We start from the raw sequence: 19,765 nt of genomic DNA on the forward strand, positions 1-19,765 counted from the left end.
GTCTAGGTCAGAGCACTACTTACGAAATGGCTTCGATCATGTCCAGCCCCATCTCTACGCAGCAGTGGGCGTGGTCAGCGCGGGCCTCCGGGAGACCCGAGACGCAGTAATAACAGTCGCCCAGGATCTTAATCCGCAGACAGTGGTTCTCCTGCAGGAAATGGCGACAAGAAACAGAGAGAAATACATTATTGTCCACTAGCGATGATCAGACAAATGGAAAGTCTGGAATTTGTGGGGGCTGTACCAGATTTTTGAGAGTGCAATTAAAGGACACCTGAACTGAGAGAGATATGGAGGCTGCCATATTTATTTCCTGTTCCTGGCCCAGGATATAAAGGAGGGAGGAGGTGCTGAGGGGAGTGGTCAATTTACATACAACCAATCATTAACCCTTCCCATCCAAACACTCACGAGAAGCTGAAACTCTAGTAATGAGAAAAACAACTGGAATGCAAGTTGTATTCGGTTGCACTAATAGAGGCTATTCACTTCCAAAATAGTTTGCATGAAAAAAAGCATTCTGTACTAAACCCTTTCACCAGCGATGAGGTTCCCTCTGTTCAAAAGGGACCCTACTCTACACACACCAGTCAGCAACCAAACATTTCATGCTCATGAACCTCAGACGCACGCTGTGGCCTGGCAGGCTCTACCATTCTAGGGAACACATGCATTCGCATAAGTCATTCTACAAATCACCAGTGAAGCACACACTACGCTACTCACACCATTATATAAAATGTTTGCTCCTTGCTGGCTGGTGTGGGTAAAGTAAGGACCCTTACAGAAGGAACCTCAGCGCTGTTCTTCTAGTTGTGAGCTTTTTGTGAGTGTTTGAGTGCAGAGGGTTAATGATTGTTTGCTTTTTTGCCTGATTTACGGAAAAAAAGGGACTGACCACCTGTGGAGAACAGTCCTATCTCCCCCTCTAGTGTTAGGAGGATGTATGTTGTGCTAGTTTCATTATTCATTCACTCCAGACATCCCTCACCAGATACAGCTCTGAGCTTTCTACTACATCTCTGGATTTCTCAGATCCCACTGGCTGTAATCTTATAAATTCCCTTCGGTGAAACGCTCACCAGATACAGCTCTGAGCATTCTACTACATCTCTGGATTTCTCAGATCCCATTGGTTGGAACCTTATAAATACCCTTCGGTGAAACGCTGCACTGGTCCGGCTGCAGCAGGGGATGCTGGGAGGCACTGGAAGCACATGCAAGGCGCGGAGGGTGTTTTGGTTTATTTATGTGTTTAATCAGGATTTAACAGAACTCTGATTGTTGGGATATTGATCGATAAGGTAATAAACTCACAGCTGCCAGTTTGTCAAATCGGGCAAACAGCTCGTTGAGGGTCATGACCAGTTCCTGCGCGGTGCACTGCGACGCCAGACTCGTGAAGCCTTCAATGTCCGCGAAGAGGATACTGCAAGAGAAGAAGATAGAGAGATACAGGATCAATATCTGTCATCACTTCCTGCAATGATTACCACTTCCTACTGTGCAAATTAAGTGCTCCAACCCAACATCACACCCTGCGGACCCAACACCTCCTACAAAAATCTTACAGCATCCATCTTATAAATCCAGAATTTTCTTTTATAAATCTCTTCTACAGACATCTGGTGGGCAATCTACAATGGTCTTCACCAAAAATGAATGATTATCTCACTCCAAATCAGCAGAGAACCTCAGTACACCGGACCTGAAGCGAGAGTGATGTGGAGGCTGCCATATTTATTTCTTCTCAAACAATGCAGATTGCCTGGCTGTCCTGCTGATCCTCTGCCTCTAATAAGTTTAGCCATAGACCCTGAACAAGCATGCCGATCAGGTGCTCTAATTGAAGTGTCACTGGATTAGCTGCATGCTTGTTTCAGGTGTGATACAGACACTACTGCAAACATATAGATCAGCAGGACTGCCAGGAAACTGGTATTGTTTAAAAGGACATAAATATGGCACTGTGTGTCCCCTGTGTGCTTGGGGGGGGGGGCGAGGTATCTCTAGGGTAAGGCTCTGTCCTCAGTGTACTCACAGCGCTCTCCTATCACAGAATAAACAGTCTGTACAGCAGATATGACGGCGGTTCCCAGAGCGACACGTCTCGTGCACACGTTACATGGAAACCGGGAACGTCAGCAGATAAGGAACGAAATGTCCTCTTGAATTCCCCTCGGCGTCACGCGGCGTTCTGCTGCTCCCGTCGCTGCGCTCTGCCGACCGATACAACTATTTCACGTTCGCAGATTCCAGACTCTCCGCGTCTCCCAGGACCGGCGACGCCAGTCCGTCAGTTTATCTGATTCCATTTTCCTGTATCCAAATCTACCAACAATCCTCAGCTCTACAGAAATGGCTTATTCTGAATGACACAGCAGTAAAACAGCAACCTTCCTGTACTGATAGTATTGACTTGTAAAAAGCAGTAGGTGGAGCTACAAATAGATACATTGTAGGCGGATAAAAGAGATGCGCCACTCAGATTAAAACAAGTTAATCAGAATCAGAATCAATTTATTTGGCCAAGTAAGTTTGCACTCACAAGGAATTTGACTTTTAAAATTGTTGAGAAGGAGGGGAAGGAAAAAACTTACCGTACCTCCTCATAGAAGAGCCAGCAAGAAATTGTCATCAATATTCTTTTATAAAGTACTCGAAAAATTGAGACGCGTTTCGTGGATTTCAGCCCCCCTTCCTCAGGCAGTGAAAACAGAAGTAGCTGCTGCTTACCTCAGCACATGACGGAGGCAACACGCTTGCTCTGAGATATGCAGCAGCTGCTCCTGTTTTCACTGTCTGAGGAAGTGGACTAAGAACTCACGAAACGCGTCACAATTTTTGGAGTACTTAATAAATAATTAACAATAAATAAATCATTGTCTCTTTATATCTCCTCTAAATAGATAACCTCAAATAGTGGAGCTCAAAGTGACAGGAAAATGTCATTAGCGTGAGGCTGTGGTACACAACAGACACGTACTCCGCCCTAATGACTACAAAAAGCCAGACTGGCAAGAACACTTTACTGAAAGTGATAAAGCATTTCGTGGGTTTCCTCCTCTTCCTCGGGCAGCTGTGCTGCCAGATGGGCTTCTCTGCTTGTATTCTCCTAGTGGTTCTGGGTCACTGTGAGCTTTCTGGGTACCCCAGGTCAGGTTCATAGGGAGTGCATTTAAAAGAGGGAGCTTTGTGTGCCGTTTGGAATCTGGTCACACCTTAATCAAAATTTCTGACCATCCCCATGACTGAGGGAGGGGAGGGATGAGTGGGAGGAGCCTCTCTGTGGGTGGAGACAAGAATAGAGTCATGCCAGACGTTTTCACTGACATTGGGGGACTGTGTAAGGGCTCTTTTCCACTATGAAATGCGATCGCGTTTCAATTTCCACCATGCGATTGCGATTGAGCTACTATACTCATTATAGTCCAGCTCAATCGCATACAAAACGCGGCAGGACGACAATTGCGCTTTGACCAAAATCGCATCGCAATCGGATCGCACTAATGGAAATTGCTGCTGCAGTTTCCATTAGTTTAATGTACCTTGCGATTTGCGATCAGAAGCAAATCGCAAATCGCAGGCTAGTGGAAAAAGGCCCTAAGGATCACATAAGAAAAATGACAACACCAATTCCTTTTAAGTTCCATTTCATCAGTTCCTTATTTCACTGATCAAAGTTTCTCCAATTAATGCAAACAGCCAACTCACCCCACTAACCCCTCCCCCCAACAATCACTCACAATCTAAAACAACAGACCATAATATGGCACAGGAGCTGTAGTCATGGAGACATGTGGACCTGTAAGAGGCAAAAGCCTCAATGCCTGGTACACACCATGCAATCTTCACTTCAGATTCAAATTGGATCTGAAATGAAGATTGCATGGTCATCCAACTTCCAATCGAGAAAATGATCACATCGGGAAAAATATACAGCTTACTGATTGCCAGCGATCCCCGCTCACAACTGATCTCTTTCTCAATCAGAGGCAGATCAATCATGCTGCATGATTGCGTGTGTATGTCCTTTAGAGTTATTTTATTGGAAAAATGATCAGAAATCTAATCGGAATTTGGAAAAATCGTGTGTATGTTAGATTTCTTCTATATCTGATTGATATCAGACCTGAATATCGATCTGATCACCCGCTCAAATAGGATCTGAAGTGAAAATTGCATGGTGTGTGTAGCCTTTAGTCCTTCAGCTGCTATAGAAATGCTCTACTAACGGCAGTCATTTCCACGATCTTGTGCCGGTACAGGCATGCAATTACATGAATGACGTTTGGCAACCGTCACGGTGGATCAGATCCTTAAAGGGGTTCTGAGGCCTTTAAAAAAACAAAAAAAGTGTCACTTACTTGGGGCTTCTACCGCCCCCTGCAGCTATCAAGTCCTACGCCGTCACTGAAGCCCCCTCCGTTCCTTGCTGCAGGTCACCTGACAATTATTCGTCTAACTAAACGAATAGCACTGCGGGTGCGCCGCCATGGCTACACGCCTCCTCGCTCCCGCGTGCGTTATTGGGAGCTTACTGCGCAGGTGCAATAAGGAGTTTTCTTGTACTGCGCCTGCGCAGTAAGTTTCTGATGCCGCGGTGGCGCAGCCGCAGTGCTATTCTTCTAGTTAAACGTCCTCCGCTGCCCGCAGCTTCGGGAACCGGGTCCCGTCACTGACGTCATTCAGGGCCAGTTACGCAGGAGAAATGCGCTCTTTGCATATCTCTCCAGCAGCTGAGCACTTTTCTTACGCCAGACTGGCTCCGACTGACGTCAGTGACAGGACCCGGTTCTTGTAGCGGAGGACAGCGGCGTGGGAGCGATTGGAGCGCATGGGGCTGGAGGAAGCCTCAGGTATGGATAAAATCTTTATTTTACAGCTCTGGTACACTTTAAGAGGTCATGTGATGTGAGTTGTTTGTTATCACGATGTCTCTGGCTCTGTGTCTGTGGTGTATATGTGTGTCTGTACCCACAGCAGTCACTCAGCAATGGTGGCCGACCCTGGGATGTCCCTGGAAATCAGGACATCACAGCGGATCAGCAGGTAGGGACGGTAATGATAGGGGATGCACAGAATCATTATTCACTGTGACTCCAAGGTGAATGCGGATTAGCGGCACACCGCTCGGCCCCCTGGGGCTGCTCCTCCTTGTGGGGGCAATTAGATGCTACTGAGCTGACTTAGCAAAGAACAGACAGACAATTAGCCAATCAATTCACACTTTTCCCCCATAAGACCTTCAGCATCCCCTTGTGGGTGTTTATTAGTGCAGAGAGCGGATCACCTGAGATCAGCCTCAATCAGCCCTGCAAGAAATCCACCTTCACCATTACCGGTTACTAGAGAACGTCAATGAGATACCAATCAATACCAATGGAGGCACCTATACCTGGCTACCTATACCTGGCTGCCTATACTGGGGGCACCTATACCAGGCTACCTATACTGGGGGCGCCTATACCTGGCTACCTATACTGGGGACACCTATGCCTGGCTACCTATACTGGGGACACCTATAACTGGCTACCTATACTGCAGGCACCTATACCTGGCTACCTATACTGGTGGCACCTATACCTGCCTACCGATACTGGGGGCACTTATACCAGGCTACCTATACTGAGGGCACCTATACCAGGCTACCTATACTGGGGGCACCTATACCTGGCTACCTATACTGGGGGCACCTATACCAGGCTACCTATATTGGGGACACCTATACCTGGCTACCCATACTGGGGGCACCTATATCTGGCTTCCTATACTGGGGGCACCTATACCTGGCTACCTATACTGGGGACACCTATACCTGGCTACCTATACTGGTGGCACCTATACCTGCCTACCGATACTGGGGGCACTTATACCAGGCTACCTATACTGAGGGCACCTATACCAGGCTACCTATACTGTAAGCACATATACCAGGCTACCTATACTGTGGGCACCTATACCTGGCTATCTATACTGGGGGCACCTATACCAGGCTACCTATACAGTGCCGAATTTATACTCTTTACTGCCCAAGGCCACTGTCAACAGCTGCCCCCCTTCAGTATGGGTAGCAAGATGACCCCTCCCCCCTTCCCTCCAGTATAGATAGCGAGATGACCCCTCCCCCTTCCCTCCAGTATAAACTAGATGACCCCTCCCCCTTTTCTCTAGTATAGCTAGCCTGATGACCCCACCCCAGTATAGGTAGCCATATGACCCCTCCCCCTTTCCCTCCAGTATAGGTAGCCAGATGACTCCACCCCCTTTCCCTCCAGTATAGGTAGCCAGATGACTGCCTTAATTCCGCCATTTTCCACCCCCCCTTTCAATTCCACCATAGCAGCCATCAGTGTCACTCATTTCTCCGCTTGTCTCCAGTGCAGAAGCTTCCTCTTCCTTTCAGTCTCCAAAGCCGAGGTCAGGTGCTCGCCTGATCTCCCTGCATTGCAGCATCTGCAAGCTTGCAAATGCTGCACCAGTTTAGCCTGCTGCTTTAGTGCCCTTGCTCCTGTGGTGCCCTAGGCCATGGCCTCGGTGGCCTTGGCCTAAATCCAGCCCTGTACCTATAACTGGGGGCACCTATACCAGGCTACCTATACTGGGGGACCCTATATCAGACTACCTATACTGGGGGCACCTATACATGACTATCAATACAGGGGGCACCTATACCAGGCTACCTATACTGGCAGCACCAATTCCAAGCTACCTATACCAGGGGCACCTATACCTGGATACCTATACCTGGCTACAGGGGTGTTTCTAGGTTCCTGGGAGATCCAGGGCACCCCTGGTCACCAAGAGGCAATGAGTGTGTGTGCAAAGTGGGCGTGGTCATAGGTGAGGCCAAATGTACATGAACATAGCTGTGGCGTAACTTAAATATATTCAATAGGCAGTATTTCACATATATAAACCCCTCACCTGGCTTCTGTCCTCGGCTGGCTGGCCTGTGCGCTGTACTCGGCTGGCGGTTATGCTGGGCTGCCTGGCTGTGACAGCTTGGCTGGCGATGATGTTGAGCCGGCCTGGCTTTGCTAGGTGACTTGCTGGGGGCTTTGCAATTTGCTGGGGGCATTTTGGGGGGCTTTACTAGGCTTTGCTTGGCTGTATGCTGTGCTGGGCTGGGACCAGGAGGCTTTGCTAGGCTGGGGGGTTTGCTTTGCTGAGGGCTCTGCTTTGCTGGGCTGGGTCCCTGGGGCTTTGCTTGGTTGTAGGTAGGTAGGTGCCTCCAGTATAGGTTAGATAGGTAGCTGCCCCCAGCATAGGATAGATAGGTAGCTGCCCCCAGCGTAAGATAGATAGGTAGCTGCCCCCCAGCGTAGGTTAGATAGGTAGCTGCCCCCGGCGTAGGTTAGATAGGTAGCTGCCCCCGGCGTAGGTTAGATAGGTAGCTGCCCCCGGCGTAGGTTAGATAGGTAGCTGCCCCCGGCGTAGGTTAGATAGGTAGCTGCCCCCGGCGTAGGTTAGATAGGTAGCTGCCCCCGGCGTAGGTTAGATAGGTAGCTTCCCCCGGCGTAGGTTAGATAGGTAGCTGCCCCCGGCGTAGGTGAGATAGGTAGCTGCCCCCGGCGTAGGTGAGATAGGTAGCTGCCCCCGGCGTAGGTGAGATAGGTAGCTGACCCCGGCGTAGGTGAGATAGGTAGCTGACCCCGGCGTAGGTTAGATAGGTAGCTGCCCCCGGCGTAGGTTAGATAGGTAGCTGCCCCCGGCGTAGGTTAGATAGGTAGCTGCCCCCGGCGTAGGTTAGATAGGTAGCTGCCCCCGGCGTAGGTTAGATAGGTAGCTGCCCCCGGCATAGGTTAGATAGGTAGCTGCCCCCGGCGTAGGTGAGATAGGTAGCTGCCCCCGGCGTAGGTGAGATAGGTAGCTGACCCCGGCGTAGGTGAGATAGGTAGCTGACCCCGGCGTAGGTGAGATAGGTAGCTGACCCCGGCGTAGGTGAGATAGGTAGCTGACCCCGGCGTAGGTGAGATAGGTAGCTGACCCCGGCGTAGGTTAGATAGGTAGCTGCCCCCGGCGTAGGTGAGATAGGTAGCTGCCCCCGGCGTAGGCTAGATAGGCAGCTGCCCCCGGCGTAGGTTAGATAGGCAGCTGCCCCCGGCGTAGGTTAGATAGGCAGCTGCCCCGGCGTAGGTTAGATAGGTAGCTGCCCCCGGCGTAGGTTAGATAGGTAGCTGCCCCCGGCGTAGGTTAGATAGGTAGCTGCCCCCGGCGTAGGTTAGATAGGTAGCTGCCCCCGGCGTAGGTTAGATAGGTAGCTGCCCCCGGCGTAGGTTAGATAGGTAGCTGCCCCCGGCGTAGGTTAGATAGGTAGCTGCCCCCGGCATAGGTTAGATAGGTAGCTGCCCCCGGCGTAGGTTAGATAGGTAGTTGCCCCCGGCGTAGGTTAGATAGGTAGCTTCCCCCAGCGTAGGTGAGATAGGTAGCTACCACCAGTGTAGGTGAGATAGGTAGCTGCCCCCAGCATAGGTGAGATAGGTAGCTGCCCCCAGCATAGGTGAGATAGGACGCTTCCCCTAGGGTAGATTAGATAGGTAGCTGCCCCCAGCGTAGGTTAGATAGGTAGCTGCCCCCGGCGTAGGTTAGATAGGTAGCTGCCCCCCAGCATAGGTTAGATAGGAAGCTGCCCCCCAGCATAGGTTAGATAGGTAGCTGCCCCCCAGCATAGGTTAGATAGGTAGCTGCCCCCCAGCATAGGTTAGATAGGTAGCTGCCCCCAGCATAGGTTAGATAGGTAGCTGCCCCCCAGCGTAGGTTAGATAGGTAGCTGCCCCCAGTGTAGGTTAGATAGGAAGCTGCCCCTAGGGTAGATTAGATAGGTAGCTGCCCCCAACGTAGGAGGCGGGAGTAAGGAGGCGGGCCGGTGGGGAGGAGCGGGCAGTTAAAAACTCACCTCCGATCGCAGGCTCCAGCTTCTTCCGACTACCTCCCCGGCGTAGTTCGCATTGGTAACCGCGCCCCCTGTGATGACATCGCTGCGCTGTAACTAAGGCGACGGACACCAGGGAGGAAGTCGGAAGAAGCTGGAGGCTGCGATCGGAGGTGAGTTTTTAACTGCGCGCTCCTCCCTGTCAGTCCGCCCAGTGCCCCCTCCTGCCAATCAATCGATCCGGGGCACCATGGCAACAGGTTCCAGGCTGGTGCCCCGGATCAAAGGCCCTAGCGACGCCTCTGCCAGGCTACCTATACTGGGGGCCCCTATACCAGGCTGCCTATACTGGGGGCACCTATACCTGGCTATCTATACTGGGGGGCACCTAGTATAATCAGCGTTTTTCTGCTTTACTGAATGCGATAATGCTTAGTGAATTCAACCCATTGTATCAGTGTCACACAACACACAGTACATTCAGATACAGAGTATCAGTATCACACAACACGCTGTACATGTAGATACAATGTATCAGTGTCACACAACTCACAATACATCCAGATACAATGTATCAGTGTCACACAACACACAGTACATGTAGATACAATGTATCAGTGTCACACAACACACAGTACATCCAGATACATTGTATCAGTGTCACACAACACACAGTACATCCAGATACAATGTATCAGTGTCACACAATACACAGTACATCCAGATACAATATATCAGTGTCACACAACACACAGTACATCCAGATACAATGTATCAGTGTCACACAATACACAGTACATCCAGATACATTGTATCAGTGTCACACAATACACAGTACATCCAGATACAATGTATCAGTGTCACACAACACACAGTACATCCAGATACAATGTATCAGTGTCACACAACACACAATACATCCAGATACAATGTATCAGTGTCACACAATACACAGTACATCCAGATACAATGTATCAGTGTCACACAACACACAGTACATCCAGATACAATGTATCAGTGTCACACAACACACAGTACATCCAGATACAATGTATCAGTGTCACACAACACACAATACATCCAGATACAATGTATCAGTGTCACACAACACACAGTACATGTAGATACAATGTATCAGTGTCACACAACATACAGTACATGTAGATACAATGTATCAGTGTCACACAATACACAGTACATCCAGATACAATGTATCAGTGTCACACAACACACAGTACATCCATATACAATGTATCAGTGTCACACAACACACAATACATCCAGATACAATGTATCAGTGTCACACAACACACAGTACATCCAGATACAATGTATCAGTGTCACACAACTCACAATACATCCAGATACAATGTATCAGTGTCACACAACACACAGTACATGTAGATACAATGTATCAGTGTCACACAACACACAGTACATCCAGATACAATGTATCAGTGTCACACAACACACAATACATCCAGATACAATGTATCAGTGTCACACAACACACAGTACATGTAGATACAATGTATCAGTGTCACACAACACACAGTACATCCAGATACAATGTATCAGTGTCACACAACTCACAATACATCCAGATACACTGTATCAGTGTCACACAACACACAGTACATCCAGATACAATGTATCAGTGTCACACAACACACAGTACATCCAGATACAATGTATCAGTGTCACACAATACACAGTACATCCAGATACAATGTATCAGTGTCACACAACACACAGTACATCCAGATACAATGTATCAGTGTCACACAATACACAGTACATCTAGATACAATGTATCAGTGTCACACAATACACAATACATCCAGATACAATGTATCAGTGTCACACAACACACAGTACATCCAGATACTATGCATCAGTGTCACACAACTCACAATACATCCAGATACAATGTATCAGTGTCACACAACACACAGTACATGTAGATACAATGTATCAGTGTCACACAACACACAGTACATCCAGATACAATGTATCAGTGTCACACAACACACTGTACATCCAGATACAATGTATCAGTGTCACACAATACACAGTACATCCAGATACAATGTATCAGTGTCACACAACACACAGTACATCCAGATACAATGTATCAGTGTCACACAATACACAGTACATCTAGATACAATGTATCAGTGTCACACAATACACAATACATCCAGATACAATGTATCAGTGTCACACAACACACAGTACATGTAGATACAATGTATCAGTGTCAAACAACACAAAGTACATCCAGATACAATGTATCAGTGTCACACAACACACAGTACATGTAGATACAATGTATCAGTGTCATACAACTCACAATACATCCAGATACAATGTATCAGTGTCACACAACACACAGTACATGTAGATACAATGTATCAGTGTCACACAACATACAGTACATCCAGATACAATGTATCAGTGTCACACAACACACAGTACATGTAGATACAATGTATCAGTGTCACACAACACACAGTACATGTAGATACAATGTATCAGTGTCATACAACTCACAATACATCCAGATACAATGTATCAGTGTCACACAACATACAGTACATGTAGATACAATGTATCAGTGTCACACAACATACAGTACATCCAGAGACAATGTATCAGTGTCACACAACATACAGTACATCCAGATACAATGTATCAGTGTCACACAACACACAGTACATCCAGATACAATGTATCAGTGTCACACAACACACAATACATCCAGATACAATGTATCAGTGTCACACAACACACAGTACATCCAGATACAATGTATCAGTGTCACACAACACACAGTACATGTAGATACAATGTATTAGTGTCACACAACACACAGTACATCAAGATACAATGTATCAGTGTCACACAGCACACAGTACATCCAGATACAATGTATCAGTGTCACACAATACACAGTACATCCAGATACAATGTATCAGTGTCACACAACACACAGTACATGTAGATACAATGTATCAGTGTCACACAACACACAGTACATGTAGATACAATGTATCAGTGTCACACAACACACAGTACATGTAGATACAATGTATTAGTGTCACACAACACACAGTACATCAAGATACAATGTATCAGTGTCACACAACTCACAGTGCATCCAGATACAATGTATCAGTGTCACACAACATACAGTACATGTAGATACAATGTATCAGTGTCACACAACTCACAGTGCATCCAGATACAATGTATCAGTGTCACACAACACGCAGTACATCTATATACAATGTATCAGTGTCACACAACACACAGTACATCCAGATACAATGTATCAGTGTCACACAACACACAGTACATCCAGATACAATGTATCAGTGTCACACAACTCACAGTGCATCCAGATACAATGTATCAGTGTCACACAACACGCAGTACATCTATATACAATGTATCAGTGTCACACAACACACAGTACATCTATATACAATGTATCAGTGTCACACAACACACAGTACATGTAGATACAATGTATCAGTGTCACACAACTCACAGTGCATCCAGATACAATGTATCAGTGTCACACAACACGCAGTACATCCAGATACAATGTATCAGTGTCACACAATACACAGTACATCTAGATACAATGTATCAGTGTCACACAATACACAGTACATCTAGATACAATGTATCAGTGTCACACAACACACAGTACATCCAGATACAATGTATCAGTGTCACACAACTCACAGTGCATCCAGATACAATGTATCAGTGTCACACAACACGCAGTACATCTATATACAATGTATCAGTGTCACACAACACACAGTACATCTATATACAATGTATCATTGTCACACAACACACAGAACATGTAGATACAATATATCAGTGTCACACAACACACAGTACATCCAGATACAATGTAACAGTGTCACACAACACGCAGTACATCTAGATACAATGTATCAGTGTCACACAACACGCTGTACATCCAGAGACAATGTATCAGTGTCACACAACATGCAGTACATGTAGATACAATGTATCAGTGTCACACAACACACAGTACATGTAGATACAATGTATCAGTGTCGCACAACACACAGTACATCCATATACAATGCATCAGTGTCACACAACATACAGTACATGTAGATACAATGTATCAGTGTCACACAACATGCAGTACATGTAGATACAATGTATCAGTGTCACACAACACACAGTACATCCATATACAATGTATCAGTGTCACACAACACACAGTACATCCAGATACAATGTATCAGTGTCACACAATACACAGTACATCCAGATACAATGTATCAGTGTCACACAACACACAGTACATCCATATACAATGTATCAGTGTCACACAACACACAGTACATCCAGATACAATGTATCAGTGTCACACAACACACAGTACATCCATATACAATGTATCAGTGTCACACAACACACAGTACATCCAGATACAATGTATCAGTGTCACACAACACACAGTACATCCATATACAATGTATCAGTGTCACACAATACACAGTACATCCAGATACAATGTATCAGTGTCACACAACACACAGTACATCCATATACAATGCATCAGTGTCACACAACACACAGTACATCCAGATACAATGTATCAGTGTCACACAACACACAGTACATCCATATACAATGTATCAGTGTCACACAACACACAGTACATCCAGATACAATGTATCAGTGTCACACAACACACAGTACATCCATATACAATGTATCAGTGTCACACAACACACAGTACATCCATATACAATGCATCAGTGTCACACAACACACAGTACATCCAGATACAATGTATCAGTGTCACACAACACACAGTACATCCATATACAATGTATCAGTGTCACACAACACACAGTACATCCAGATACAATGTATCAGTGTCACACAATACACAGTACATCCAGATACAATGTATCAGTGTCACACAACATACAGTACATCAAGATACAATGTATCAGTGTCACACAACACACAGTACATCCAGATACAATGTATCAGTGTCACACAACACACAGTACATCCATATACAATGTATCAGTGTCACACAACACACAGTACATCCAGATACAATGTATCAGTGTCACACAACATGCAGTACATCTATATACAATGTATCAGTGTCTCACAACTCACAGTGCATCTAAATGAGAGACACCGGGGGTCACACATAAAATTAATCAGTGCATCTCCATGGAAACTAAGTCCCACATGTGCCCTTTTTCCTCATAAATCTTTATTTTATGAGGAATGTCAGCTTTAGATGAACACCGCCGCCATTTTCCTGTCACATCTCAATTGAAGCCAATTTGGCAATTCCTGGTGGACGATGAGGAGGGACAATTAGATTACAATTTCCAGTCTCTGCAGCCGCACAATGAGGTGAGCGAGACGCGGCCATATTATTGGCCTCACAAGGCGCTGCGTGATATTAGTGCTAATAATTCACATTATCGACACGTGCGACAGGTCATGCAGAAAGAGGGGGGTATTCACAGACTAATTCTCAGATAATAAGGACTTTGTTACTAGACACTCCACAGATGAAAAAATAGAAACCCTTTTCAGGACTGCCACATATCACCATGGGGATACAAAAGAGGTGTGGCCAGGGGTAGTATTGCCACACATCATCATGGTGATACCATAGAGGTGTAGCCAGGGGTAGTACTGCCACATATCACCAGGGTGATATGATAGAGGTGTGGCCAGCGGTAGTATTGCCACATATCACCATGGTGATATGATAGAGGTGTGGCCAGGGGTAGTACTGCAACATATTACCATGGGGATACGATAAAGGGTGTGGCCAGGGGTAGTACAGCCACATATCACCATGGTGATACGACAGAGGTGTGGCCAGGGGTAGTACTGACACAAATCACCATGGTGATACGACAGAGGTGTGGCCAGGGGAAGTACTGCCACATATCCCCATGGCCCCATGAGGACTGTGGCCTCCCTCAAAGTACTCTTCAGCCCTTCTGTTCTGGCGCTATGACTCCCGGTAAGCCTGTCAGTCATAGCTAGTCATGAGCTTTTGTGCATGCGCGGCTCAGCTACGCATACACCTCAACGCACTCCCACTGCCGAGAGCGTTCTGTGCCTGTGCAGCAGTACTGTGCAGGGGCAGAATGCTCCCATACAACGCTGTTTAATTCTCATCTCCCTGCAACCATAGCAACAGTACAGGATTTGGAATACACATTGTTACAATTTCACTACTCTGCAACCATGGAAACAATACATGGTTTGGAATAAAGGAGATTGAAATGTCACAACTCTGCAACTATGGCAACAATACAGGGTATACAGTGGTACACAATTCTCCTTTCCACATTTCTCCTGACAAGAGTACGCGGGTGGTGGTGGTGGTGGGGGGGGGGGGGGGGGGTTGGAGTATAATATGCTCCCTTTGGAGTACAGAACCTGATCCAGTTATTACAGCGGAGTGACACACCCATGTAGCATTTCCTATTAGGAAGACACTGAGACCACATCTGGACGGTCATATGTCGGACATCTCTGGCTGTGTGCTGGTTCCAGGTGTTGTGGTTGTGGGACTGGAATGTGCCGGGAAGCCCTGGAACCTGAGTTCAGCAGCACCGGCGGCAGCAGCTGCGGTATCTGTGCGGTATGCCAGGTGCGCTGTAATCGCACTCACTAATCTAGGTCACTATTATTAATTACTCCACACCGTCCACACAGGAGAAGCCATAAATCTGGTGTCACCTAGAAAAATGACCGATCTGGTGAAAGTCAGCGAGGAGAAACGAGAAACAGCGATGTGATAACACAGATTCCGGGAAGACACCCTGCAGGGGTCGGGAGACCCTGTACATCGAGATGCTGCAAACTAATTACCCTACATATTCCACCGCTGTCACACACTGATTCACAGAGGGGGACACAAGAGCACCGGTCACATCTCTTCCTGTGCAGGACAAAAAGGGGCTGCATAGTCAAGCACGCAGCCAGCAGAGTCACACCTGGAACAAGCATGCAGCCTGCGGAGTCACACCTGGAACAAGCATGCAGCCAGCAGAGTCAAACCTGGAGCAAGCATACAGCCAGCGGAGTCACACCTGGAACAAGCATGCTGCCAGCAGGGTCACACCTGGAACAAGCACGCAGCCAGCAGAGTCACACCTGGAACAAGCATGCAGCCTGCGGAGTCACACCTGGAACAAGCATGCAGCCAGCAGAGTCACACCTGGAGCAAGCATACAGCCAGCGGAGTCACACCTGGAACAAGCATGCAGCCAGCGGGGTCACCCCTGGAACAAGCATGCAGCCAGCAGTCACACCTGGAACAAGCATGCAGCCAGTAGAGTCACACCTGGAACAAGCATGCAGCCAGCGGGGTCACCCCTGGAACAAGCATGCAGCCAGCAGTCACACCTGGAACAAGCATGCAGCCAGCAGAGTCACACCTGGAGCAAGCATACAGCCAGCGGAGTCACACCTGAAACAAGCATGCAGCCAGCGGGGTCACCCCTGGAACAAGCATGCAGCCAGCAGAGTAACACCTGGAACAAGCATGCAGCCAGCGGAGTCACACCTGGAACAAGCATGCAGCCAGCGGGGTCACCCCTGGAACAAGCATGCAGCCAGCAGAGTAACACCTGGAACAAGCCTGCAGCCAGCGGAGTCACACCTGGAACAAGCATGCAGCCAGCGGAGTCACACCTGGAACAAGCATGCTGCCAGCGGAGTCACACCTGGAACAAGCACGCAGCCAGTAGAGTCACGCCTGGAACAAGCATGCAGCCTGCGGAGTCACACCTGGAACAAGCATGCAGCCAGCAGAGTCACACCTGGAACAAGCATGCAGCCTGCGGAGTCACACTTGGAACAAGCATGCAGCCAGCGGAGTCACGCTTGGAACAAGCATGCAGCCAGCGGGGTCACCCCTGGAACAAGCACGCAGCCAGCGGGGTCACCCCTGGAACAAGCACGCAGCCAGTGGAGTCACGCCTGGAACAAGCATGCAGCCAACGGAGTCACACCTGGAACAAGCATGCAGCCAGTGGAGGCACACCTGGAACAAGCATGCAGCCAGCATAGTAACACCTGGAACAAGCATGCAGCCAGCGGAGTCACACCTGGAACAAGCATGCAGCCAGCAGAGTCACATCTGGAACAAGCACGCAGCAATCGGAGTCACACCTGGAACAAGCATGCAGCCAGCAGAGTGACACCTGGAACAAGCATGCAGCCATCGGAGTCGCACGTGGAACAAGCCTGCAGCCAGCAGAGTCACACCTGGAAAAAGCATGCAACCAGCAGAGTCACACCTGTAACAAGCATGCAGCCAGCAGAGTCACACCTGGAAAAAGCATGCAGCCAGCGGAGTCACACCTGGAACAAGCATGCAGCCAGTGGAGTCACACCCGGAACAAGCATGAAGCCAGCAGAGTCACACCTGGAACAAGCATGCAGCCAGCAGAGTCACACCCGGAACAAGCATGCAGCCAGTGGAGTCACACCTGGAACAAGCATGCAGCCAGCGGAGTCATAACTGGAACAAGCATGCAGCCAGCAGAGTCACATCTGGAACAAGCATGCAGCCAGCGGAGTCAAACCCGGAACAAGCACGCAGCCAGCGGAGTCACACTTGGAACAAGCATGCAGCCAGTAGAGTCACCCCTGGACCAAGCATGCAGCCAGCAGAGTCACACCTGGAACAAGCATGCAGCCAGTGGAGTCACACCTGGAACAAGCACACAGCCAGCGGAGTCACACCTGGAACAAGCATGCAGCCAGCGGAGTCACACCTGGAACAAGCATGCAGCCAGCAGAGTCACACCTGGAACAAGCATGCAGCCAGTGGAGTCACACCTGGAACAAGCATGCAGCCAGCAGTCACCCCTGGAACAAGCATGCAGCCAGCAGAGTCACACTTGGAAAAAGCATGCAGCCAGCAGAGTCACACCTGGACCAAGCAGGCAGCCAGCGGAGTCACACCTGGAACAAGCATGCAGCCAGCGGAGTCACACCTGGAACAAGCACGCAGCCAGCGGAGTCACACCTGGAACAAGCATGCAGCCAGCGGAGTCACACCTGGAACAAGCATGCAGCCAGCAGAGTCACACCTGGAACAAGCATGCAGCCAGCGGAGTCACACCTGGAACAAGCATGCAGCCAGCAGAGTCACACCTGGAAAAAGCATGCAGCCAGCAGAGTCACACCTGGAACAAGCATGCAGCCAGCAGAGTCACACCTGGAACAAGCATGCAGCCAGTGGAGTCGCACCTGGAACAAGCATGCAGCCAGCAGAGTCACACCTGGAAAAAGCATGCAGCCAGCAGAGTCACACCTGGAACAAGCATGCAGCCAGCAGAGTCACACCTGGAAAAAGCATGCAGCCAGCGGAGTCACACCTGGAACAAGCATGCAGCCAGTGGAGTCACACCCGGAACAAGCATGAAGCCAGCAGAGTCACACCTGGAACAAGCATGCAGCCAGCAGAGTCACACCCGGAACAAGCATGCAGCCAGTGGAGTCACACCTGGAACAAGCATGCAGCCAGCGGAGTCATAACTGGAACAAGCATGCAGCCAGCAGAGTCACATCTGGAACAAGCATGCAGCCAGCGGAGTCACACCCGGAACAAGCACGCAGCCAGCGGAGTCACACTTGGAACAAGCATGCAGCCAGTAGAGTCACCCCTGGACCAAGCATGCAGCCAGCAGAGTCACACCTGGAACAAGCATGCAGCCAGTGGAGTCACACCTGGAACAAGCACGCAGCCAGCGGAGTCACACCTGGAACAAGCATGCAGCCAGCGGAGTCACACCTGGAACAAGCATGCAGCCAGCAGAGTCACACCTGAAACAAGCATGCAGCCAGTGGAGTCACACCTGGAACAAGCATGCAGCCAGCAGTCACCCCTGGAACAAGCATGCAGCCAGCAGAGTCACACTTGGAACAAGCATGCAGCCAGCAGAGTCACACCTGGACCAAGCAGGCAGCCAGCGGAGTCACACCTGGAACAAGCATGCAGCCAGCGGAGTCACACCTGGAACAAGCACGCAGCCAGCGGAGTCACACCTGGAACAAGCATGCAGCCAGCGGAGTCACACCTGGAACAAGCATGCAGCCAGCGGAGTCACACCTGGAACAAGCATGCAGCCAGTGAAGTCACACCTGGAACAAGCATGCAGCCAGCAGTCACCCCTGGAACAAGCATGCAGCCAGCAGAGTCACACCCGGAACAAGCATGCAGCCAGCAGAGTCACACCTGGAACAAGCATGCAGCCAGCAGTCACACCTGGAACAAGCATGCAGCCAGCAGAGTCACACCTGGAACAAGCATGCAGCCAGCAGTCACACCTGGAACAAGCATGCAGCCAGGGGAGTCACACCTGGAACAAGCATGCAGCCAGCGGAGTCACACCTGGAACAAGCATGCAGCCAGTGGGGTCACACCTGGGACAAGCATGCAGCCAGCGGATTCACACCTGGAGCAAGCATGCAGCCAGCAGAGTCACACCGGGAACAAGCATGCAGCCAGTGGGGTCACACCTGGAACAAGCATGCAGCCAGCGGAGTCACACCTGGAACAAGCATGCAGCCAGCAGAGTCACCCCTGGAACAAGCATGCAGCCAGTGGGGTCACACCTGGAACAAGCATGCAGCCAGCGGAGTCACACCTGGAACAAGCATGCAGCCAGCGGAGTCACACCTGGAACAAGCATGCAGCCAGTGGGGTCACACCTGGAACAAGCATGCAGCCAGCGGAGTCACACCTGGAACAAGCATGCAGCCAGCGGAGTCACACCTGGAACAAGCACGCAGCCAGCAGAGTCACACCTGGAACAAGCATGC

At 49.0% G+C, this 19,765-nt stretch overlaps 1 protein-coding gene across 1 annotated transcript in view; it reads right to left on the reverse strand.

Annotated features, from left to right (window-relative positions):
- The window catches only part of ADCY5 (adenylate cyclase 5), a 210,094-nt gene that overhangs the window by 58,289 nt on the left and 132,040 nt on the right, over window positions 1-19,765 (reverse strand). The window contains exons 4-5 of the mRNA XM_068246219.1: window positions 1,321-1,432; window positions 24-151 (exon numbers count right to left, since the gene is read on the reverse strand). Coding sequence (XP_068102320.1) covers window positions 24-151; window positions 1,321-1,432 — 240 coding nt within the window. The remainder of the gene's footprint in view (window positions 1-23; window positions 152-1,320; window positions 1,433-19,765) is intronic.

This window comes from Hyperolius riggenbachi, chromosome 7, assembly GCF_040937935.1.
Source record: "Hyperolius riggenbachi isolate aHypRig1 chromosome 7, aHypRig1.pri, whole genome shotgun sequence".
In the NCBI taxonomy this organism is placed as follows: domain Eukaryota; kingdom Metazoa; phylum Chordata; class Amphibia; order Anura; family Hyperoliidae; genus Hyperolius; species Hyperolius riggenbachi.